The sequence below is a fragment of the Episyrphus balteatus genome, chromosome 1 (assembly GCF_945859705.1).
Source record: "Episyrphus balteatus chromosome 1, idEpiBalt1.1, whole genome shotgun sequence".
NCBI classification, from domain to species: Eukaryota; Metazoa; Arthropoda; class Insecta; order Diptera; family Syrphidae; genus Episyrphus; species Episyrphus balteatus.
The window spans coordinates 88,014,730-88,041,145 of record NC_079134.1 but is presented as its reverse complement, the minus strand read 5'-3'; the positions used below and the strand labels follow the sequence as shown (position 1 = coordinate 88,041,145).

The 26,416-nt window shown below is 36.6% G+C and overlaps 3 protein-coding genes across 4 annotated transcripts; 1 reads left to right on the top strand and 2 right to left on the bottom strand.

The window, feature by feature from the left end:
• Positions 1 to 3,175: 3,175 nt before the first annotated feature.
• On the bottom strand, positions 3,176 to 5,250 carry LOC129908191 (uncharacterized). The gene is made up of 2 exons (XM_055984542.1): positions 4,712 to 5,250; positions 3,176 to 4,631 (listed from the first exon to the last, which is right to left on the bottom strand). The coding sequence occupies exons 1-2, from the start codon at positions 5,248 to 5,250 to the stop codon at positions 3,176 to 3,178; spliced, it is 1,995 nt and encodes a 664-aa protein (XP_055840517.1).
• A 60-nt stretch (positions 5,251 to 5,310) lies between these two features.
• LOC129908184 (uncharacterized) lies at positions 5,311 to 7,896 on the bottom strand. The gene has a single exon (XM_055984533.1). The coding sequence runs from the start codon at positions 7,894 to 7,896 to the stop codon at positions 5,311 to 5,313; it is 2,586 nt and encodes an 861-aa protein (XP_055840508.1).
• An 8,146-nt stretch (positions 7,897 to 16,042) lies between these two features.
• LOC129906925 (uncharacterized) lies at positions 16,043 to 18,905 on the top strand. 2 transcript variants are annotated; one of them, XR_008770893.1, is made up of 2 exons: positions 16,043 to 18,568; positions 18,633 to 18,905. XR_008770893.1 is itself a non-coding variant. In XM_055982916.1 (2 exons), the coding sequence occupies exons 1-2, from the start codon at positions 16,177 to 16,179 to the stop codon at positions 18,417 to 18,419; spliced, it is 2,169 nt and encodes a 722-aa protein (XP_055838891.1). In that variant the 5' UTR covers positions 16,043 to 16,176; the 3' UTR covers positions 18,420 to 18,905. The 2 variants fall into 2 exon arrangements, 1 of the variants encoding a protein (XP_055838891.1); XM_055982916.1 differs by having other exon boundaries at positions 16,043 to 18,342; positions 18,417 to 18,905.
• The last annotated feature ends 7,511 nt before the right edge of the window (positions 18,906 to 26,416 follow it).

Genomic DNA, 26,416 nt, shown 5'->3' with positions numbered 1-26,416 from the left:
TTCGCCTGGTGCATACTGGCATTAATGTGGAATTCCAAATCCAAATCGTCATCAGGAACTGCTTTACCGACATCAAAACAGAAATTAAATGAGTAATTTATATTTATCTCTGTTGCTACAATAAGACTTGAATGAATGACGATAGCATCGTTGCATTCATACACGTACACCCATAGCCGTTATCATCTCATAGTAAGTTGTAGTTTTACGAGAAGTAGTGCGGTCGTCGGTCGTGTGTGGTATTCTCGTGCGAGTTTTATTAAATTTAATTAATTTAGTTTGTATTGTTTAGTGCCGGTGTTTTAATTTTCGTAGTTTTAATTAATAATTATGTGATGTTGTAATCAATCCAGGTAAGTGTTTGTTGGATGTTGTTTTTTTTTAATGATTTTAATTGTTATATCGGCGAAGTGAGCGCGCGCGCATTAAATAATAATTTTTTCGATCGCGGTTGTGCATGATTGGTGTGTGCATGATTGTTGTGACGAATATACATATGTATTATTTTCATTTAATCATTAAAAAAATATAAATTAATTGGCTTTCTATGCCATTCGATTAAAATTAGTATTGTGTTTTATACATATGTATATATATATATATGAATATGTGCATGAGGTATAAAACATCGCGTGATCTGTTTATATACCTGTTTATGTATTTGGTTGTATATAACAAGATAAATTAAATTCTAATTGGAAAGTGAAAAGCGCTCGACTTCCAATTTTATTTGTTCGCGACGTTTGTTTATCTCAAATTGAGTGAGTTTTAAGTTGAGTGTTTTCAAGTTTAAAGTGTTCATACATGTTTGAAGTGATAAACAGTGATATTAAATTTTGTTAGACGTTTATAAACAGTGGGATACATTTTTTTTGTTGTTTACTTTTATTTGAAGTGTTTTTTTTTTTTTGACGAATTTAATTCAATGAAATTAATTGGTGTTGCAATTTAATTGTTTTAATTCGGTGAAATTTAGTGTCGATGAATTAGTTTTCAGCAATTTGATACGATTTAAATATTAAAATGTTAGTTAATTTTGTGATGAAATTTGTGAATTGTCTTTGACAAATTATTTTAATTGTGACGTCAGTTCCTGAATACTGATTCGTGTTGACATTATTTTTTTTTTTTTAATTCAAGTGGTGAATAAATGGATTATTGAATTGTTATTGTTGTGTTTTATATTTTGATTACAAATGATTTTGATATTCATTATTATTTTGATTAATATGTGTTATTGATTGAATACAGTGCCGCTCACTTGAATAGCACACCTTTTTTTTTTAGTTATAAGTGTTATAATTCCTGTCTCTTAATACCAAAATGATCAATATTTTACTTTTTGGTATGTCCCCTTATGCACTCTCTCTGTGAGCGAAATCATTCATTTTCAATGACCCGTTAGTTAATTTTTGCAATTTTTTTCGGAACAACTCTGAAAAAAGTGCTCCTATTCTGGCTCACTTGAATAGCACATCCGCTTTTTTTTAGTTTTCGAGTGCAAATCAAAGAAGGTAGAAATGCAGAAATGTTCTCCGATGTCTTTTAGCAATTTAAAGCTGATTTCAGTTTAATTGGGTCCCACGAAATAATTGGTAGAGGAAGAAAAAGCGAAAATCATGAGTGTCCCGGTCTATTCGCCAAAAAAGGTAAAAAAATGCAACAAACCCGGGAATTTCTTTTCATTTTTTTTACGCAATGAGTCCAATTGTAAATAAAATATGAAAGGGTGAACAGTAAGTGCTGTTACTGCAGCTGACAGAAGAGCGATTCTACGACTCGCGTCAAATTCACATGACTCTTTCGCCAAAATAAAGGAAAAAGTGGTGTAAAAGCAAGTGCTTCCATATTGAAACCACTGATTTCGACGGCTAAACATTTGAAGCCATTAAAGCTAAAGACAAAACCATCGATAAACACCTCCCGTAAAGTGCAGCTCCTAAGTTTATTGTCGATCTTATGACATGAAATAAAGCATATTTTCTCCGATAAGAAAAAAATTAGTTTAGATGGCCCCGTTGGCTTTAACTATTATTGTCATAATATGCTTAAGAAGGGCCATGCATTGGATCATAAAAATAACATTTCTGCATTTCTACCTTCTTTGATTTGCACTCGAAAACTAAAAAAAAGCGGATGTGCTATTCAAGTGAGCCAGAATAGGAGCACTTTTTTCAGAGTTGTTCCGAAAAAAATTGCAAAATTTAACTAACGGGTCATTGAAAATGAATGATTTCGCTCACAGAGAGAGTGCATAAGGGGACATACCAAAAAGTAAAATATTGATCATTTTGGTATTAAGAGACAGGAATAATATGCACTTATAACTAAAAAAAAAGGTGTGCTATTCAAGTGAGCGGCACTGTATGTGAATTTATATCATTTTGATGATTCGAATTAAATGTAATTTTGTGAATTTAATTAAATTTAAATAATTTAAATAATTTAAATTATTGTTGTTGTATTTTATATTTTAATTATAAATGATGTTTGTATTCAATATTGTTTTGTTTAATATGAATTGTTGTTTTAGTTTTAATTAAGTATAATTTTGATGAATTAAATTAAATGATGTATTTGTGAAATTGATTTTAATAAATTTAAGTACATTTAAATTGTTGTTTTAATTTATTTTAGTGATGATGCCGCTCACATTTTATTTGTTTACAATCATTTTGACAGTAGATTTGTGGATTGTATTTTTTCTCAATTTGGTGCATTTTACAATTCATAATTTGGATGATTTGTGTAATTTTGCAGTTTTGATTGAAATTAATTATTTTATTTGTTTTAATTATTTTAATGCTTGTGTTGTTGCAGAACATTATTTTGTTATTATTTTTTAAAGTTTTTTGTGTTTTGTGACAACATTTTATTTTAATTCGAAGAAAATTTATTGTTGTTTTATAGTACTGTTACAGTACATTTGTACTTAAATAAATACAATTTTCAATTAAAAATGCTTTTTTATTTGATTTGAGCGAATGTTTTTAAATAATTTGTGTGTTATTTCGAAATAATTTGGGGTTTTATTTTGAAATTTATTAATCGACAGTGAAGATTTTGATTTTAATTTTGAATTAATTCAAGATTTTAATTTAAGATTTAATTTATTTAGCATCGATGGTGTTTGAATTTTGATGACTTGTTTTGCAGGCTGGCATTTACTTAATTTTTAAATTATTGTGGTTTCTGCGGTGGATTTGTTCGATGGTAGGAGACATATTTTTGCAATCGGTCGCTTCATGGATCCGTTTTTGGTTTTGACGGTGACAACGCGCACTAGGCCATCCGTTCCGGAATGAGTTGTCTCAATTCGGGCTAGATTCCAGTACGTGGGTGGTAGTCGCTCATCTTTAAGAAGAACTAAATCGCCAGTCTTCGGCATTTCTTTTATTTGGGTCCATTTCGGACGTTGCTGAAGTCGGGACAGGTATTCTGAATTCCATTTTTGCCAAAACATTTCGGACATTAATTGAACGCGTCTCCAACGGTCCAAATGTGAGATATTAGTGTTTGTTTCGCCTTGAGGCACGGCATGTAGCGATTCGCCGACTAGAAAGTGCGCAGGTGTGAGCGCATTCAAATCGTCTATGCTGTCGGATAGTGGGCATAGGGGTCTCGAATTCAAACACGCTTCTATTTGCGCTAGAAGCGTAGCGAGCTCCTCAAAGGTTAGCCTCTCCATTCCTACAACGCGTTTCAAGTGGTACTTGACGGATTTCACACCCGCTTCCCATAATCCACCAAAGTGGGGAGAAGCCGGGGGAATAAAGTGCCAATTTGTACCATAGTTAGCTAGGGTTGTCGCGATTTCTTTAAAGTCGTGTTTTGCTTCATTTAACATCTTCGCTAGTTCGTTGTTAGCTCCAACAAAATTCGTTCCACTGTCACTGTAGACATGCTGGCAGCTTCCTCTTCTTGCAGTGAATCTGCGGAATGCGGCCAAAAATGCTTGGGTTGTCAAATCGGATACAACTTCCAAATGAATGGCCTTTGTTGCCAAACAAATAAATACCGCGAAATATCCTTTTAGGATTTTCGCACCACGTGCCTTCCATGATTTAATGTCAATGGGACCTGCATAGTCGACCCCGGTATGGCTGAAAGGCTTAGCCATACGCACTCTAGCAGCTGGTAAATTACCCATTAATTGCTGCATTTCAAATGCCTTTTGCCGGAAACAAGAAGTACACCTGAACAATTGATACTTGACGCTTCTTCTAATTTGCCCAATCCAATATCGTTGTCTGATATAGCTTATCATTTGTTGGATACCGCCATGAAGCGTATTTTTATGAGCTTCTCTGACAACCAAAGTCGTGAAGTGGTGGTTGTTTCGTAGTAGTATGGGGTGTTGAGCATCGTAAGATAAAAGGGAGTTCTCTAAACGACCCCCAACTCTCAAGATCTCATCTATATCAATAAATGCGTTTAATGAACTCAGACTTTTAGGCATTTTAGAATTTGCCTTGAAGTAGCTTAACTCTGTCTCAAACATTTCACTTTGGGCAGCTTTGACCATGAGAAGACGAGCTAATTCTAACTCCCATGGATAAAATGAACCGGTGATGATTCCATACAGTTTAGGACGACACTTAATGATGAAGCGGACACACGTAGCGATGACTCTGGTTGCTCGTAGGAGATTTGAAGAATTGAAAATAGCCTGAAGGATATTGTCGCTTTCCAAAACATGTACAGTTAGTACCTTGACCGTGCGTTTTTCTTCTTCAGTGTCGGTTTAACGGGCTGATCTGGAGAATCGAAATCCCATTTGCGATGCAGAAATTCTGGACCATTCCACCAAGTTTGCAGCGACTGAAGTTCTGATGGAAGTACACCCCTGGACGCCAGATCGGCTGGGTTATGAAGCGTACCAACATGTCCCCAGCAATCGATCCCTACTAAACGCTGGATTTCGGACACTCGATTGGACACGAATGTGGTCCATTTAGCAGGAGTTGCTCGTATCCACGCTAGAGCTATTGTGGAGTCCGTCCAAGAGTACATTTTGACATTTGGAATCGCCAAAACTTCCTTAATGTACTGCAATAGTTGCGCCAAAACCACGGCACCACAAAGTTCAAGCCGTGGCAAAGTAATTGTTCTCTTGCTTGGTGCCACTCTTGCTTTTGACAAAATGAGATTGACGTGGATGTTGCCATTGCTATCAAGAACGCGTACGTAAACTGCTGCCCCGTATGCCTTCATTGAAGCGTCACAAAATCCGTGCAGCTCGATCGCCATGTTGGTCGGACTTATATGAGTCCATCTGGGTATTCGGAGTCGCTCGATAAGAGGAAGATCTCAATAAAAAGCTTCCCATTCTTTAATTAAAGCCGTTGGAATTGGGTCATCCCAATTACAACCACGGTTCCATAGTCTTTGCATTATAATTTTTGCAGTGACGACACATGGTGAAATCCAACCAAGTGGATCAAACAGCTTGGCTATGGTCGATAATATTGACCTTTTTGTGGTTGCTTCTGTCGAAGGTTGGAGATTTTGATACGAAAAACAATCATCGATGGGAAACCACTTGATTCCGAGAGTTTTGACGTGGTTGGACAGATTAAACGGAAGCTCAAAATCGAGTTCCCGGTCTTGAACTGGAATGTCTTCGACAAGTTCTTTAACATTGCTGGTCCATTTTCTTAAATTGAATCCCGCTGACGCTAAAAGTTGGCTGGCTTCATCACGTTTCTTTCGTGCCTCTTCGATCGAATCGGCACCACTGATCAGGTCATCGACATACATGTCTTCACGTACCACCTTCGCCCCTTCAGGAAAATTGTCGCTCTCATCATCAGCTACTTTTTTCAGGATCTTGATGGCAAGATATGGAGCACTCGCTGTTCCAAAAGTTACGGTGTTCATTTTGAAAATTCGTACTGGCGATGTTCTTTGCTCTCTCCACATAATCAGCTGATAGTATCGGTCTGGGAAACTTACCAAAATTTGCCGATACATCTTCTCTATGTCGGCCGTAAATGTGACTCGGTGAGTCCGCCATCTAAGAACTAGATCTATGATGCTAGTCTGCAATTTTGGACCCACCAGAAGACGGTCGTTGAGGGATTTCCCATCCGAAGCTTTTGAAGCTGCGTCAAACACTACTCTCAGCTTTGTAGTGGAGCTAGCTTCCTTAAACACCGCATGATGTGGCAAGAAATAGTGATAAGGTGTTGCCAAAACCGGGTCATTTGGATCTATTTCTTCCATATGGTTGAGGTCTTCGTACTCCTTAATACACTTTGTGTAATCCGCACAAAGTCTTGGATCGGCATCGAGTTTCTTTTCGAGATGTTGTAATCGTCGAAGAGCGCCTTGTCGGCTGGAACCCATCGCTGGAAGACTTTCACCTTTGAACGGGAGCTTCACTTCATAACGCCCGTCAGGTAAACGCCTAGTGTGTTGTGAAAAATGCTCATCGCAAGCAATGTTATCAAGGGTTTCATGTGTCTGGAACGGCATTTCTTCCATCTCACAAAACTTCTCCATCTGTGTGCATAATTCGGCAATTTGAAGAAAGCTGCGCACTTGCCGGGGAATTTCCGCTGGAACTTTCCCTAACACGATCCACCCTAATTGCGTATTTTGCGCGATCGGACCGATACCATCTAGAGGCCGTTTTATTTCGGGTAAAAATATTTGGACACAAACATCGCTTCCCAGTAGTAAGTCAATGGGAGCAGGCTCGTAGAGATGGGGATCTGCTAACGAGAGACCATCGAGATGGTTCCATTGGCCAGGTATCACGCGTTGGGTCGGGAGATGGCCAGTCAGCGACTTGAAGACCAATGCCTGAATGGCAATCTCGAACGTCGAGTGGCGGGATGCAAGACTTACTTCGACGGAGTTATGCGTTTTGCCACTGCTGACCAACCCTAACCCAGATACCTCGACCATGGTACGCCGCTTTTCTAGCTTCAGCAGTTGTGCAGCAGCTTCTGTGATGAAAGATCTTTCTGACCCAGTATCGATCAGAGCACGTAAAAGGCGTAGCCGGCCATCTGCACTTCGGGCCTTAACAACTGCTGTCGCTAGAAGCACCTGATGTGTTGTAAAACGATCACCATGCGACGTGTGGTAGTTAAAACTTTGTTGTTGTTGTTGACCCATTGGCTGGAACTCAGGCGCGTTCGGATTTACGGACGAGTATAACGCGTTCGAGCTGGGTACATTAGCCTGAGCTGAAGTAGTTGCAGGCTGTGGTTGTTGTTGTGGTGTGTGTGTGCTGGAACTCGGCTGATTAGTATGCAGCAATGTGTTGTGTCGTTGTTGACAGAAATGGCAGGAGGTGGAACTGGGACATTCGTGGAGAGAGTGTCTGTAAGAAAGGCAATTTTCGCAGACCTTTAACCTACGAACGACATCTATTCGTCGCACATTGTCCATATTCAGGAACTGCTGACATCTCTTCAACGAGTGCTTCTCCTGATTGCATAGCTTGCATACCAACTGCTCCACAGTGTTCGTCTGCGGTACTGGCTTGGAAGGCTGCTTGGCTGATTGTTTCACAAGGAAACTCTTCGATTTCGCAGGCTGGAAACGCGGCTTGCTGTTGACGGTTTGCTCGTTCTTGTTTCTGCCTGCTGCACCAAGTTCCTGTTGGCCCACAACCTCAAGAGTCCGGAAACGTGTCTCCAAAAACTCGGTAAGTTCTTTAAATTTTGGCAACTCTTTTCGATTTCCTAACTTCTCTTCCCACAGTTTTTGAGTTGTGCTGGGGAGTTTCTGGACAATGAACCAAATCAAGACTGTGTCCCAGGTAGACACCGGAACGTCCATATTCTCAAGAGCGAGGTAGCATTCTCTTGTGGTGTACAAAAGTTCTTGCAGACCAGAAGCAGTTTCTCGAGTTTGAGAAGGTTGACCAAACAAATTTTGCATTTGAATATGCACCAAAATGCGCTTGTGGTCATAACGCTCCTCTAAAAGCTCCCACGCCTTCTGGTAATTAGCTGCTTCCACCGATATGTTCTGCAGAATTTTGCAAAAAATGCAGTTTATCGATCTCATCTAAAGCCTTGTTATTATGAACGAGAGCTAGAAATCGATCATGGAAACCATGCCACGTAACATACGACCCGTCAAATTTTGGTAGATCGATGCGTGGAAGTCGGATCCCCGATGACGTTTGCCCTGTTGATAGTAGAGTACCCCCACTTGAAGACGCCCCACTGACTGGTGTTGATTTTGCCATTGCGTCTACCAACTCTGCCCTATACTCGAGGTAAATGTCAAATATCTGGTCATAAACAACCACTAACTCCTCCTTTTTCAGATTCTCCTCTAGCATACCGGCACCGATGGCTTCGTGGTACTTTTTAGATGTCACCATGTCGTCTTCTAACTTCGCTAGACGACCAGAAGCATATGCCGGAAACCTTCGTTCTTTCGGTGCTTTTTTAAAGTTGGTGAGATCTTTAATTACCTTACTTAAAATACCCTTTTGTAATTCACCGTATTTGAAGTTTTTATTCTCAGCCATTTTAATAAATTTTTATGTTTATTTACAGAAAATCCAAAAGATAAATCAATTAAAAGTAAAATGTGCAAGACTTACTGATTTGTCTGCTGCAGCTGCCGTCTTATTCAAGAAATTATGCTGTTGGTGGGGCTCCGCTGACGATTGCAATTATAACGCGCACGGATTTTTTTTTTTTTTAATTTTATCTTTAAGATATTTTTAAGTTATTTATAATTAGATATTAAGAAAAAGTTCGATATTCACTTTATTTAAACGATTATTGTCAATGCAATTTAAATTAATTCGCGAATTTGTTAATTTGTTCTTTTTTCTTATTTTTTTTTTTATTTGCACACACAGCACACACTATTTTGTTTAAATGTTTATTAAATGTTTATAAATGTTTGTTAATTGTTCTTAAAAAAGGCTCGAAGGACCAATGATTACGTCTACTTTTAATTATAAAATAGCAAAACTTTTGATTTAAATTTCCAACTTCTATATTAATAAAACACAACCTTTTTATTCGAATAATAATTTGTAGTGATTTATTTTAGTCATAAGACTAATTGTATAGTTGATTTGTATACTAATTTCATTAATTTTATTGAATTTCATTTTGTGGAAGGTATTGTGCGTCATTGCCATGTAGATACATTCGTTAATTTATATTTAATACTTTTAGTACTTTTGAATACTTTTACGTACTTTCGTACAGTATCGATGACTGTCATTAAATAATTAAACCCCTTGTTTTGAGAGCTATAGGGAATCATTTCAACAAGATCAGCCTGCCATAAATCATCATAACCTTTAATGATAACATGACGTTGTTTGAAATTTCTACGGGCAGGCTTATGCAACTCTTCCACAACCTGTCGTTTACTCATATTTGTAAAGAGTGAATTCATCAAAACAAAAAAGAAGTCTTTTATAGGTATATAGTATGAATTAGTTTTTTATTTATTTTATTCCAATTTTTATAAAATTACATTAATTTCTTAATTCTAACTAATCGATTTTCTATCATGTAGCAAGCACATGTATCCGGTCCTAGTTGACATTCGTTTGATGACCAACAGCAATTGGAGTAATGGTGACCATGAATTGAGTCAACGTAAAATTCGTTTTCGAATCTTTTAAGAAATGATATAGAACTTATAAACTCTTCATGGTGTTCATTTAATATTTCTCCATGATTTTTTAAGAAATCACAAATGTCTTTTATTATTTTGTCTGAGTCCATTTTAAGTTCCTTGTTGTTTAAGTTTTGAATGCTAACTAACAAATTTTATTTTATTTTAATACAGTCAAATAAGGAGAAAAAAGGGGTAAATCTCGGAATGAATGTTAGTAGAAATTTTTTTTGCTCAATATCTTCCTTTTGCCATTCTATAACATATCTCAAAAGTCTAGAAAAATCTCATGTCCGCTTGTCGCGATTTCAAGGTCAAATCGCGAAATGGAGATTTTCAAAATTAGCAAAAATAGGCTATGGTATTATATACACATATGATACATGATTTCAAGGTATATTTTAATGCTGATTCCAAAAAATCTAAAATTAAGACAATCCGACGTCTCTGGAAAAAGTTATACCTGTTTTTCATCTGTCAACTCATATTATTATAACAGTTGCAAACTTACTGCCTAAAAACCCTTAAAAGTTATGGTAGACGAACCAAATTTTGCATGAAGATTTTAGAATCCATCATTATTAAAAATCAAAACAATCCCTTACAAAAAATATATACACCTACGAAATAATGGTATTTTTTGATGGAGGGGCAAATTTTAGAATATGCACTAAAGAAGATTCTTGTTCATCTTAGGAATAAGTGCAAATAGGCTAATTTTTTCATTTTAATCTTTGTTTGGATATTCTTTAATTACCCTCAAAAATCTAAAAAAATCTCATGTCCGCAAGACCTAATTTTCTTGGTTTGAAAAGAAGGTGCAGATTTTAAAAAATTAATAAGAAAAGTTTAAATTTTTATATGTATACCAACATAAGCGACATGATTTAAAGGTATTTTTTAACACTAATTCCAACAAAACTCACAAACAAGTCAACCTGACCATCCCTGAAAAGTAATGCACCTTATTCATGTTGATCTGACACAAATATATGAAGTGTATAGTTTTCCAATTTTTTAAAATCTGCACCTTATTTTCAAACCAAGAAAATTAGGTCTTGCGGACATGAGATTTTTTTAGATTTTTGAGGGTAATTAAAGAATATCCAAACAAAGATTAAAATGAAAAAATTAGCCTATTTGCACTTATTCCTAAGATGAACAAGAATCTTCTTTAGTGCATATTCTAAAATTTGCCCCTCCATCAAAAAATACCATTATTTCGTAGGTATATATATTTTTGTAATGGATTGTTTTGATTTTTAATAATGATGGATTCAAAAATCTTTATGCAAAATTTAGTTCATCTACCATAACTTTTAAGGGTTTTTAGGCAGTAAGTTTGCAACTGTTATAATAATATGAGTTGACAGATGAAAAACAGGTATAACTTTTTCCAGAGACGTCGGATTGTCTTAATTTTAGATTTTTTGGAATCAGCATTAAAATATACCTTGAAATCATGTATCATATGTGTATATAATACCATAGCCTATTTTTGCTAATTTTGAAAATCTCCATTTCGCGATTTGACCTTGAAATCGCGACAAGCGGACATGAGATTTTTCTAGACTTTTGAGATATGTTATAGAATGGCAAAAGGAAGATATTGAGCAAAAAAAATTTCTACTAACATTCATTCCGAGGTTAAACCCTTATTTGACTGGATTATTTATGAAAATTGAAAATTTTATCTTCATTTTCACTTATATGTACATAATATGTATATAAGATACAGATATATAAAACTAATACAAATAAACAACATTTTTCACTTATTTTCATCTAGTGGGCTTAAAAACAAATGTTCAACTTTATTTCTTATTTTCCCGTCAACATACTTTTCTTCTATGGAGTCTTTAAGTTTATGAGAAACTAATTGCGATGCCATGTTTTCTTGTTCCATATTTTTTATTGTTTCCTTTATCGAAGAGTCAATGTGGGTTTTTAGCATTTGAATTTCCTTATTAAAAGTGGATAAAACTTCCATTAAAGAAGAATTTATGTGGTTTATAATGCTTGTTTCCTTAAAATTTATTTGATCGTCAACATATCCTCTGCAGACAGCTTGGTGTGGAAATCTAGGTTTTTTTCCTATGTTGTTTAAATATCTATGCCCCATATCAAAATCACCCGATGGTAGGATTTTAAATCCGATTGCTTGATGACCTACATCATCTAAGCTTTTTTTTTGAAAAGGCTTGGAGTTCCTACCGAACTTGTCAACGTTCATCTTGTATATGCAAGTATCATGGTTTAGATTAATCTTAATATATGATATTTGATTCTTTTAGTTCTTCAATTATAGAATTGATTTCATTCTGATGATTATTATTGCCAGCATTTTTTGATGCTGTTAAAAGTCTGAGTCTATTGACAAGTTCATTAGGATCATTCCAGAACACATATTCCACGTTTTTGTTTGTGTATTTCATTTCAGTAGTATCAGAATAAGATCCTCCGGTTTTTTCACTTTCAGCTTTAAGTCCGACAACAAGTTTTTTAATTATTTGAGTATATTTTGTACCTCTGTTTCCCTTGATTCGTGAAGAACTGTCATGATTTATTCTATGTGCGTTGGTTTTTTATAAAGTTTTTCCATATTCTTCTAAGTCATTAGGACCATATTTGTGCTTACGTGGGTTTTTCTTTAACATCAACTCAATGAGGCCAGGAGTTCGACTAAAAGTTTCACCACCAATTTTAATATCATTTTCATTCATTTCAAAGTTGCAACTGCCTATTTTAACAGTTTGTGTGTTCACATCAAAATATGGGCCATAATTTGTATCACGATTCGATTCTGATAATATTTTTTGGGTGAAAGAAGATGTTTTGTCAGGCTCGTTCATACTTTTTGTAAAGAAAGACATCCTGAACCTATTATATTTTTTGGAGTACTGAAAATAAGAGAATCGTCTATGCTTTCCATTTCCTGTGTTAGTGGACTTGTTTGTTCATGATCTGTTTCGTTCTTTTCATCAAACCATTTGAATAGAAGTTTACGATTTTGAAGTTTCTCTTGCTGAAAATTGTCTTTCCTTTCATTCTCAATCAATTTTTTCAACGGCTCAACAATAGGTTTGAATGTGTTTTCCAATTGAGTTTCTCTCATATTTTGTTTTAAGTTGTAAATATTTATTTTTAAGCACATTTTTAGTTTTCACTAAATCTTTTAACATGTTTTCATCCATTTTATGATTTATGAAAAAAATTATTTGTCTTTAACAAGCAAACTGTCTCAAACAGTGGTGTTGCAAGAATGTTTGGATTTCAAATGATAATAGTGTATTTATAGCAATGCAATTTTACTGAAACTATTTTTGTAGCGACCTTTTATAATACTGCTCTCCTTGCCTATAACCAGGAATCCAAAATTATCAGTCCAGCAGTGAGAACTCAACTCCTTAAATTAATTAAATGTCATATCTGAATTAATATGATCTTTGTAAACATGCTTCAAATTCAACTCATCTTGTTTGAAAAGAATGATAAAGTTAGCATTGTCTCTGATCAAATGTTTTGGTATATGAGTATAGGACTGACATAAGTAAAAGCTGTCAACTCCGTTATGCCGACCCATACAAAAATAGTCTCTTATGTTGTTTTATTTCTGACATGCAACATCATCAAATATGAAAACTGAATTACTTTTAGCTTCTGATGGTGACATTATTTCACAATTGTTTGAAAATTCATTGTATTCCATTCCTTTGATAGATGTTATTAGCGTTTTTAGATATTGATATTTTGGCTGATGTAAAGATTTAGAATATATATAAATATTTTCAAACTTCAATCCATTAGGGTCAAGAAGAATGCAAAGCATTACATTTGTTTTCCCACAGTTTGAAGGTCCTACGATAATTCCTCGAATACTGTTTGGAAACAAAGATCCATGCTTCTTTTTAGTTTTTACATTGCAATCAAAATTTTTTACTTTTATATTTTCTAACTGCTTAACGAACCGCATAATGATGACTAACAACTTTTGAAATAAAACATTTAGTTTTTATATATTTCTTATCATATATGTTTCAACCCTCGAGTAAGAAGGTATATTAATTATATTATGATTGAGCACAACACTAAAAAGCAGGAACATAAAAAAAAAATCATTTGAAGGAGGCAGGCTTTTAAATAAAGCTTTTGACAAACTACCATTCGAACTACATATTCCTTACTATAATTATTGTGGTCCAGGAACGAAATTGGAAGAACGATTAAGTAGAGGAGATAAGGGAATTAATCCATTGGATGAGGCTTGTCGACTACATGATATTGCATATTCTAAAAGTAGTTCTCTCTCTGCTGCTAAAAGGCAACTTGAAGAAAACAAACGTCATAATCAGACTATGGAATCGGTTGCTATTCAAGGAAATGGAATATTATTACGTCCATATAAAAATGGTCTAGGCCTTTTTCTTAAAACTCCAAATGCAAAAAACTAATTAACCTGCTACCTAACCACCCTTTAAGCAATTTGGAAATTGATCACTTTGGAAAGAAGCACTTAAAGAATTTTAGAGGAGTTTTCATGCGAGACTCATTACCAAGGATATCTTTCGATAAAGAATGTGGTGTTTTAAATTTGGATGATGAAACTGGGATGGGTACTCACTGGGTAGCATATATTATAAACAAAAAAAAAAATGTTATGAAGTATTTTGATAGTTTTGGAAATTTGAGACCACCAACTGAGGTTATAAGCTACCTTGGTAGTAAAATAAATTATAATTATATCCGAGAACAAGACTTCGATACATTTATATGTCGTCACTTATGTTTAAGATTTTTACTGGAACAATGTAATATTATTTTTTAAAAACTTAAATGAGAATTGAATAAAATGACGTAGAAAAATCAAAACTGTATCATTTGTCTTTTAATCGAGATGTCGTTAACACTTACCTTGAGTGGAAATGAATCAACTCCGAATGCTGAGTATTTCCCACCAATTGTACTGAAGTCTAATTATTATGTATGTGGGCTTATAGATTTTCAAACATATAACTCTATACCAAATGTAGATGAGTTTAATAACTTGTTACATGTAGGAGATAATGTTATAACGTTTCCTATTGGTTCCTATGAGATAGAAGATATTAATAATTTAATACAAACAAAAATTATTGAAATTAATAAAAACAAGAAAAGTGGTTCAAAAAAGAGTGAAATTAAACTCAAGGCAAATAACAATACTTTAAAATGTGAAGTGACTAGCTCAGAAGACATTGACTTCTCTAAACCAAATTCTATTGGAGCTATTTTGGGGTTTAGCAAAAAAATTCTTGAGGCAAATGTATATCATGAATCAGATCTTTATGTTGATATTAATAGAGTAAAGGCTGTCCGCATTGAATGCAATATCATAGAAGGAACGTATATTAATAACCAAACAGCACACATCTTACATGAATTTGCTGTTAAAGTAAGTCTAGGCTATAAAATTGTTGAAGCTCCGAGGAATGTTATTTATTTACCTGTGAACGTCAAGCGGATAACATCACTGTGTTTAAAGTTTGTTGATCAAGACGGAAAAGATATCAATTTCAGAGGAGAAAAAATAACTGCCCGATTACATTTAAAACCGGAAACATGATTGTATATGATCATATAATAAATTCAATTTCTTATAAAAACAACACACAAAATAATTTAATACTTAATCCATCTTCGAACTCAATTGCGGTAACATCTCTTCTTACTAAAGACAAGCAGGACTTTGTATTATCATTAGGATACACATTAAAACATTAAAAACAAAACAAAAAAAAAGAAATATGCTTAACATTTTTCAAGAACCGGAGATAAATGAAAGTATTTCTAAATACGAATATCATACTTATTCACCGTATCAAAACAATTTTGATCGCAATGACATCATTCAGATTTCTATACAACATCAAAATCTTAATGTTCTTCCTTCAGAAAGTTTTTTGTATGTTGAAGGAACAATTTCAAAAGCAGATGGAAAAGAGATACTCACTACAAAACTTGTAAATAATGCAATGGCTTTTCTCTTTGATGAAATACGATATGAACTGAATGGCAAAGAAATTGACTGTAATCGAAATGTCGGAATAACATCAACGATTAAAAATTATTTATCTTTATCCAAAAATGAAAGTGATATGCTACTGAATGCATCTTGGTCTCCCGACTCAGCTATTAATTTGAAAACATTACATTTTAATTATTGTATTCCACTGAAGAAACTTTTGGGATTTGCCGAAGATTATAAAAAAATTATCCCAAATGCCAGACATGATCTGATTATTACACGGGCTAGAATGGATGAAAATGCACTTATCTCCCCAACAGATGAAAATGTTCAAATAAAACTTCACAAGGTTCAATGGAAAATACCGCATGTGACTTTATCAGATGCAATGAAATTAACTCTATACAAAGTACAAAAACCCCCTCGTCGGGTCTCCACCTTGTTGTTGGTGAGGGGGCTTACACTCGAACCTTAAGCAGGCTAGTTTTCCCAGCTACCAGCTAAGGTTTGAGCAAACTAAGAGAGGCCCACCCCTATGAATATATGGAAGAATTAACTAAATGAATACAACCATAGCGGGGATATACGCTAAACGGTCGGTAGAAGTCACGGCTGCCGGCTTAGGCTTTGCTTCGCGGTCTCAATACCGAGAGGAGGAGTCGCCAGTGACAACATTTTTTCATATTAACTTTTACTTTTTATCTCACCTGCTTATATTTCTAAATCTTTTTCTTTTATCTTTTTCTTTTTTCCCTTTTTGTTTTCTTTTCTTTTCTTTTTCTTTATTTTCCTTTAGAACTGAAACATATAAGCAGAGTAACGAATTTTTTATTGATACCAAAATGGAAAAAGCAACGAAACTTCAGCTAACTGAGGAGGAGGAGAATTTACTTCTCGATCCGTTCGCAAATCTGGACATGGAGGACGGAGCCAGCGCGATAGACGTCGATGATAGTGCCAGCATGATATCATCCGTTGCGAGCTCCAACTTCTCGAACTCGTCAAGGCGGAGTAGAATCTCTACCTGTAAGAGAACAATCCGGAGGTTAGGAAAGCTGGACTGGGGCCAGATGTCCGAGGAAGATAGAATGAGGCTGCACAATGCTCGTGCCTTCATGGACAGGGAGGGCTTGGGAAAAGCTAGACTTTCACCAAACCCCCCCTCTTCAAAAGGTCCGAGTATTAAGACCGTGATGGGACCACCTGCTCCCCTTGTTTCAAAACAAGGGAACGGGGACATCCCATCTACGTCAGGTGCTATCGCCTCGACAGCAGATGAGCAATCGTCTGGAAGGGAGAAAACGGACCTGATCGTGAGGACACACGTCGTTGCGTCTGACAGCTCATCAGCCAAAAAAGTCGTATCGTCTGGCGGTGCGAGTGTTAAAGCAGATGGGAAAGGCACAAATGGTGAGGGGACGGATAAGATGGGGTGCAAGGATAACTTGGTGGGCCATAGCCCACAGGTTACCCAAAACACCACCATCAAATCTGTAACCGAGGGGACGGGTTTAATGGGGTGCAAGGATAACTTGGTGGGCCGTAGCCCACAGGTTACCCAAATCACCACCATCAAATCTGTAACCGAGGGGACGGGTAAGATGGGGTGCAAGGATAACTTGGTGGGCCGTAGCCCACAGGTTACCCAAAACACCACCATCAAATCTGTAAACGTAAACCGTAACCTTTCTTCTGCCAAATCAGTCCTACCGCCTGGTGGTACGACTGGTAAAGTTGGTGAGTTAGACAATACTGTCGAGGGAAAAGGTAAGGTGGGGTGCGAAGCTAACTTGGTGGGCCGTAGCCCACAAGATAACCGAAACACTACCACCGAACCCGATCCCGCAAACCAATCGATCAATTCGACGTTCCAGAGCCTAGCTACGGTCATACACAAAAAGACCAGGGCTAGAGCATTAGATGAGAATGAGATTCGTCGCCGTCAGAATCGTAACGCTGAGAGGATTGTCCGTCGCTTTGCCAAAAGGTCTCCCGAGTCCCTTACGGCAAAAGAGCGAGTAGCACTGGACAAATCAAATCAACGTTTACGTGCAGCGGCAGAACAGGGAACTGCGGGCACTCCTAGCACCTCCAAAAGAGCTAGGAACGATGCCAATTCACCCACCAGCTCTTCACCTAATAAGACGAAGAAGAAGCGCAGAACCTCTCAGGTTAGCGTAAAAGGCCACCATGTCGCCATAGCCGATTATGGTAAGCCTTCACGCAAACTGACTGAAGACGAATGGCATCTCCTTGAACTAAGGATCCTGGAGCAAGTCAATGAGGCTATCGTCAAGAGCTGGACGGTTCCACTCTTCGGTAACCTTAAGACTGTCCATGGTTTCAAAGTGATGCATTGTGAGAATGATATGACTCTCGAATGGCTTCGGGAGTTCATACAAAAAACGTCAGCTCCATGGCAAGGCGCCGAATTGCGTCTGATCGACGTAAAGGAGATAAAAGATCTCAACAGACCTCTTGGAAGGCTGTTAGTCAAAGGCCCGACCCTTCCCAACGAACGGCTTGAGAGATACATCCTATCTTTGAATAGTGATCTCTTGAGCAGAGAGTGGGAAGTGGTCAAGAATGAAAGAACGGATGATGGCACCGAAGTGGTGGTAAGATTGAGCCACAAATCTTTACCACTCCTGAGGAAGGCTGACTTCAAGATACGCGTTGGAATCACTAGGTGCAAACTTAGGTTGATTCGCAACGATAGAAAACAGGTTAGTAAAGCGATGAACTTAAACTTTATTATATAAATGGAATTGAAAATTTTACAAATCAATCTTCATCATAGTAAAGCCGCAACCGCTAACCTTGTCTACCTCATGGAGAGTAGACAATACGACGTAGCCCTGATACAGGAACCCTGGGTTGTAAGAGGGAATATCAAGGGTCTACAATCTAAAGAACTACAGCTGTACAAGTCTAATCTTGACAGTCAAAATAGTAACCCTAGAACATGCATAGTAGCTAAGAAACAGTTTAATCTTTTTCTTCTAACTACTTACAGCAACACTGACCAGACCACGGTAAGATTGGAGCGAGATGGGCTCCCAATGCTCATCCTCTCGTCTACTTATATGCCGTATGACGGTACAGAAGGACCACCAGCAGATATCACTGAAACGTTGGTATCTTTTGCAAGTAAGAATAAATTTGATATTATTTTAGGTTGTGATTCTAACTCACACCATATGCAATGGGGTAGCACTGATACTAATACCAGGGGCGAGTCCCTTTTTGAATTTATTATCGAGAAAAACTTGCTCGTAGCTAATAGAGGCAACACCCAACCTTTTGTTACTAAAACACGGGAAGAAGTTCTTGATATCACCTTGACGAGTAATTCAGATACTTGCCAATTAGAACAATGGAAGGTTTTAGATGAAATCTCTTTTTCCGACCATCGCTTAATAGAATTCTACGTCCCTGATGCTGCCCGGCACATTAAACCTTTTAGGAATAATAGGCGTACCGATTGGCATGTCTTCAATAGGGAATTAGTAAAAAACATTAGTCACTTAAACAATGACAATAACCTAGACACAAATAGTCTTGATAAACTGACAGAGGAATTCACAGGAATTCTACGCGGTGCATTGGACAAAAGCTGTCCTCTCATTGCCGCTGCGAAGAAAAACAGCAAACCACCCTGGTGGACTGTTGAGCTCACTACCATAAGAAAAGAAACAAGAAAACTGTTCAACCTTGCTAAACGCACTAGAACAGAAAGTGACTGGGAATCTTATAAAACCAGTCAAAGAAAGTTCAAGACAGAAACTCAACGAGCCAAACGTAGCTCTTGGAGAAACTTCTGTAGTACTATCGAATGTACTAACCATTCGGCGAGACTAAGGAGAATTCTCTCCAAGACGAATACTTCTATAGGGTCCCTAAAGGGGCCTGATAATCGATGGACAGAATCCTGTCAAGACAGTCTAAAACTCCTGGTGGAAGCCCACTTCCCAGGTTGTAACTCTGAATTGGACAATGATTCCACAAACTCTTTGCACTCAATATGTGAAATTCCTAGAGAAATTATTACGAAAGAAAAGTTGATCTGGGCCATCAACTCCTTCTCTCCTTATAAATCTCCAGGCCTAGACGGCGTCTTCCCTTTGATGCTGCAAAAAAGTAGTGAATTCATTATTCCTTACCTGATCACAATATTCCAAAATAGCCTACAATTGGGGTATGTCCCTAAAATATGGCGTGAAGTCAAAGTTGTCTTTATACCAAAAGCTGGTAAATCCAGTTACACAGAACCCAAAGATTTCAGACCTATCAGTCTAACTTCTTTTACACTCAAAACACTTGAAAGGTTAATCGATATACATATCCGCAGTTATTTAATACCGGAGACTATATCACCCTTTCAGCATGCATACACAAAAGGTAGAAGTGTAGAGACAGCTTTACACTGTGCAGTCAGAACAATAGAAAAGTCGCTTGCGGTTAAAGAATACACCCTGGCTTCATTTCTAGATATCGAAGGAGCATTCAATAATGTCCATAATAGTGCCATTGAAAAAGCACTCACTGACCTTAAAATAGAAGACACGATCATAAAATGGATCGTATGCATGTTGAAGAACAGGCAAATCAATAGTGAATTAGGTGGGTCACATATAAAAATGTACGCATCTAGAGGAACCCCACAAGGTGGTATTCTATCACCTCTTCTTTGGATTTTGGTGATGAATGAGATTCTCATCAAACTAAATTATAGCGGTGTTAAGGTTATAGCCTACGCAGACGATCTAGCTCTTCTAGCGACAGGTAAATACCTAACCACTGTAAGCGAACAATTAGAAAACGCATTATCCAAGGTCAGTAACTGGACCAGGAGATGCGGTCTTAAAGTAAACCCCCTAAAAACAGAACTGGTACTTTTCACAAACAGAAGGAAAATTCCTCCTTTTGCAGTGCCAAAAATTGATGGCACCCCACTTAAGATTTCGGATAAAGCGAAATATCTTGGAGTGATCTTGGATAAGAAACTTAACTGGGGTCCAAACATTCAAGAAAGATACAAGAAAGCCACGTTTGCACTTTACTCATGTAATAGAATTCTTGGCAGAAACTGGGGACCAAATCCCAAAATAATCATGTGGATGTATACCGCCATTGTCAGACCCATTCTGACCTATGGCAGCTTAGTCTGGTGGCAAGCTCTGGAGAAATCCACGAACTTGAAGACCCTAACCAAAGTACAAAGAACAGCATGCATTAGTACTACGGGGGTGATGAGGTCCACTCCAACCGCAGGCTTGGAAGCAATCCTTAATCTCACTCCCTTAGATCTATTTGTAAAAGAATTAGCGGCAAACAGCGCCCTACGACTCAGTCAAACCAACATTTGGAATACTAGTCAAAATGGCCATACTACGATCCTTTCGAACTACGTTGGCAACAACGTAAGTACAGATTACATGACCCCTTACTTAGACTTCAACAAGTCTTTTAATGTCAGTTTCCCTAACAGACAAGATTGGGAAAACAGTATACCTTTCTCAAATGAGTCGACTATCGCCATCTTTACTGATGGTTCGAAAATGAACACTGGGGTTGGTGCAGGTTTTTACTCAGAAAACCTCAACCTTGCCAGTTCTTTCAGGCTCCCCGATCACAGCAGTGTCTTCCAAGCCGAGATATTGGCAGTGAAAAATGCTGCTAAACAAATATCCATGATGGCGATATCACCTGCTGACATCACCTTTTTCATTGATAGCCAAGCGGCAATAAAAGCAATTTCTGCCACCTTAATCAAGTCAAAGCTTGTTTCTTGCTGTCGCGAAGAGCTTAGGGTTCTTGGTACGCAGCATAATGTAAGACTCTGCTGGGTTCCCGGCCACAGTGATGTGTTCGGCAACGAAAAAGCGGATGAGCTTGCAAGGGAGGGCTCAGTTCTTGATCCCTCTCTCATAGACCATAGCATCAGAATCCCACAATGTGAAATAAAGCGAAATATCGTCAACAATATTTCACAAAAAACTAATGAAAGATGGAACCTCCTAGAAACCTGCGGTCACACCAGGAAACTATGGCCGAACTTCGACGAGAAAAAATCAAATAAGATCTTACTACTTAGTAAACCTTCCTTAAGATCCCTAATAGGCGTCTTAACGGGACATAATCTACTAGGATACCACAAAAAGAAAATGGGGCTTAGTACGGATGATCTATGCAGAGGCTGCGGTAATGAGGACGAACAGGAAAACACTGTTCACTTCCTCTGTCACTGCCCAGCACTCTGTCGCACTAGGAAAAAATTCTTAGGAAACTACTTCTTCAATGAATTAGAAGAACTATCGGAACTCTCAGGCAATAGCCTACTGAACTTTGTCAAGTCCTCCAAATGGCTTGAACAACCATAGCATTCATAGGTTAACACTTTTTCATGAAGTTACAATACTTCAGGGTATCACAAGGGATCTACATTGATCTAAGTGTGACGGTAACAAAATCAACTGTCAGCCCATATTACCTAACCTACCTAACCTAACTCTATACAAATCTATAAACAAAAATAGTTTTATGAAAATTGCTTTTCGAAACTGGGATCTTTATGTATACCCCACGCTATCAACTTCTACCCATCATATCTGGAACGTGAAGACAACAACATAAATAGAGAAACCTCGTTACATTATCCTTGCTCTACAAACTGAAAAAAATAATAAAATATCTGCTGACCCTACAATTTTTGATCACTGTGGTCTAACAGACTTAAAAGTTTATCTAAACTCCGATGTCTACCCACATGAAGACCTAAATATATCGTTTGAAAGAAACAGATACAGCTTGTTGTACAGAATGTATACCGATTTTCAGAAAACATACTATAATAAATCTAACACCGAACCATTACTTTCCTGGGAGCTATTTAAATCGCGTTCCCCAATTGTTGTTATAGACTGCAGACATCAAAACGAAACCTTAAAAACAGGACCTGTCGACATACGCCTGGAGATGAGAACATCAAAAAATATACCAGCAAACACATCAGCTTACTGTCTTATGCTCCATGATCGTATAATTGAATATAATCCACTTGATCAAGTAGTCGACAGAATTGTTTGAATTCAGAAATGAAAAATGTGAACATGTTAAATTAAAATAAATAAATTTTGTTATCATAAAAACAGTATTTTGTTTTTCTTTAAACGCTAATTCATACATTTTTACATTTTATTATAATTTTACAATTTTTGACATAATTAATTTTTTTGTTTTACATTTTTGCACAGACTTGTATCGTTGTCTTTTAAATCCATATGGTAGCGAACTATGGTCGTCAAGAAAACGACGTTTTTCAGATTTAACGCTGTAGGTTTTTATCTCTGGAATTGTTATCACCTGATGATCTTTCGTCCGTCGAATGTTTTCAGATCTAATTAAAATTTTTTCACTGTCTGAAGAAGATGAATTTAGTACAGCTACTTTGATTGAGTTAAAATTAATTAGTTTAGATGCGGCATAATTCAGAAAAATCGCTTTCACCTTGCAGACAACGTATTCCATATTATCTCTTGCGCTTAACACTTTATACGAGTAATTCTTAGGCCCTCCACTAACGAATTCTGTTATATAGCTTCCTACTCCGTAACTTTCCAATTCGTCTGTCATATCACCGATGAATTGTCCAGTAGGAGGTTCGAATTCTCCTTCACGGCTTATGTAGATAACAGAATCAGTATCGTAATACAAAACTTTTTCTCCTAAGCTCTCCAGATAGCTATATAGTTTGAGCCGTGCTAAAGTTGTAGTATAAGCAGCAACACAGACATTTACGGTGGCCAGAGAGTCGATAGCTTCTTCTTTCATCTCGAAGTTAACGACGACGTTTTCTTCATTCACAGGAAGAATGTGAAGCACTTCAACCGATGGATGCGTTAGCAAATGAAAGAAAGTTGAAGGGTTGTTCACAACAACAGTTTGAAGCTGATTTTCACGTTGCCCAACGAATTGAGTATCAGTTTTGCAAGCGATCTTTTTCCGAAAATTCCAGTTGAATATTTTCTTTTACAAGAAAATTTTAAATATATTTTTCCTTTTCTTTTTGCGACGAACACTCACTTTGCCAGCCAGATGCTTCTTGTTTTATTTTAAGGAATTTGTTCATCATAGATGTGAACAGTCCATCATCTGAATTTTTATCCGGGTTATACTGGACTACATTATACTCCCATATTTCAAATATATTGAGTATGATGTATCCTTTTTCCACTGCTTTATTGACCTCGTCAATTACTCAAGTCCCAACCAACGCTCTTTGCTCATCAGTATGAGAACACAATGATTCTACATTTCTCTCATCACTACAGCTTCGACATAGTGAGAACATGAGCTTAGAATTTTGCTTTATTGGTAAAACTGGGTGAAGCAGGTTTTCCGGAGGTAAAATTTTACATTTCACGATCCCATTCATTCCTTCCAAATTTGAAGTAGTTGAGCAGGCTGAATCACCAGTGATGTGAATCTTGGGATGTCCAATGGGGAATTTTCCATTCTTGCATACCCAAGGGTAGAGGGAACATATATCTATGTACCTTATCTTTTCCCCTTTTTTACACTTGTAGAAATCGACGACATTTCCGGTTCAGCCGCCATAAAAACATCGCGAATATTTAGAGGGGAACTTTGAATAAGTTCGTGGTAGTTTAAGAAATCTCTGTCTTCTTTTTTAAACGACTTGAGATTCTTCCGAAACACACAAGACCACATTTCAATTACCTCGTAACCGAAATCCCTCAGTCTTTCTGTCCTCGCTTTTGTTGTCTCATACCTTCGGTTCAACGTGTCTTTCTCGTTCTCGTGCAGAGGATCATCCCGTTTATGCTTCAAGCAGAGAGGGTGACCATGGTAATAGCATCCGTGGTATTCAAAAATTTGATTGGTTTCTTGACAAAAACCATCAACTTTTACCCCGTTGATTAAAACCTCTTTTCCTTTATACGAATGTCTGATGTTTATTTTTCTATTACGTTCTTCCGAAATCATCCACTTGATGGCTTCTGGTGACTGATTGTCAACACATCTGTAACCGTTTTTCGGTATTAGTCCGATAGTGTCTGGTTTTAGAAAGTTCCGCCTATACAGCAAATTGCAAGCTGAAGCAATCGTTACCGATTCTATAAATGGCTCAACGTTACATTGAGTCAGAAAAAGTTTTCGGAACTCCAAGCACGCCCCTGTCAAAATTTTGACATCACTTTTGCAATATTCTACCAGTTCGTTCTCCATATCAAAATAATCATTTTTATGTTCTGAATACCATTTTAGGAAAATTGCACGTTCCTCCGTTCGCGTAGTATCTGCACTATAATATTTCATTGGTGGCAATTTTCCAATATATCTCTCATTTTCTTTCGTATTGAAGAGATACGGAAAGTAACCTTTCTTTAAAGCAGAAGGTAAATCGAATGCTTTTGGAAGTTTCGATAAAGCCATAGGAAAATAGTTTATGGAGTCAATAAATTTTATGTTTCCTATTTCCATTAACATTATTTTTGTACCACGCATTATTAATTCAGGGGATAAGTGCGTTTTTTTTAAAACATAGTTTAAAACGAACTGATGATCGTATGATTGACCGTTGTGAGCAACTACAATCACCTTTTTAAATTTTTTCCGAATTTCTAGTATATGTTGTATAAATTTAGGTACAATTTCTTCTCCTTTTATAACGTTCATTGACATTCCACAATATTGACAGAAATCCAAGTCAGGAAATTCTATACAGTGACTACATTTGTTTTGAAACACGCACAAATTTGGTTCATGTTTTTTTTATTAAAACTTTTGATACTGCTGCATCTTCTTCATTCCAGATTTTCTCTCCAATTACCTTTTCTTGACGACTTTCAAGATCATAAAATACATATAAGTAATTTTCCAAATTAGGTGTTCTCGTATCAGGCAGAATAAAACACATATGGTCTTTGGGTACATGTTTTTTACAGTTTTTTCAAAAGAACTCCCCACAAATGTGTTCTCGACTCTCTCCGTAGGTTTTTAAACAAGCGAAACATCTTTTCATTTGCTCACATACAGATTGTTGTTGTACTGATGATGATGATGAAGGAGCGCTCATTTTGTGGTTGTCATAACATTCTGTTCCTTTAAAATTTCGATTGCAGTCGGGGCATACAATTTGATTCTGAGTTTCATTTATTTGTTTATTTAACATAACTAATTTACTAGTTTACAATAATTATACTTAATTTAGGATATATGATTTTAATTGACTATAGAGAAAAATGTTAATTTAAACTTACTAGAATTTGCTATTCTTTTGTCAAACAAATTATAATAACTGTTGTTATGTAAGTTAAAAAGTTTAAACATTTTATTTAGAGGTGAAAATTGTTCATAATTAGTACGACAGTTTGAAATAAGTATACTATCTGGTATGTTTCTCAAGTTTCTTTGTGGAATATTGAAGTTGATACGAGACAGAAGGTGCAAAGAGTCTATATTACCATTGATTAATTTAACAATGAATACAAAACATAAATATGAACGTCTGTTCTCAAGACTGGGTAGATCAATGAGTTTCAGTCTACTGTTATAGGGTGGGAGATCATAAGGGTTAGTCCACCCAAGTCCTCTGAGCGCAAACCTTAGGAATCTTTTTTGCACTTGTTCCAGTCTATTTTTATGGCAGTCATAATGAGGCGACCAAACCTGGCAAGCATATTCTAGAATAGGCCAAACGAAAGATATAAAAAGTTGTTTTATAACGAAGGGATCCGAAAATTGTTTCGACTCTCTCTTTATCCATCCAAGAAT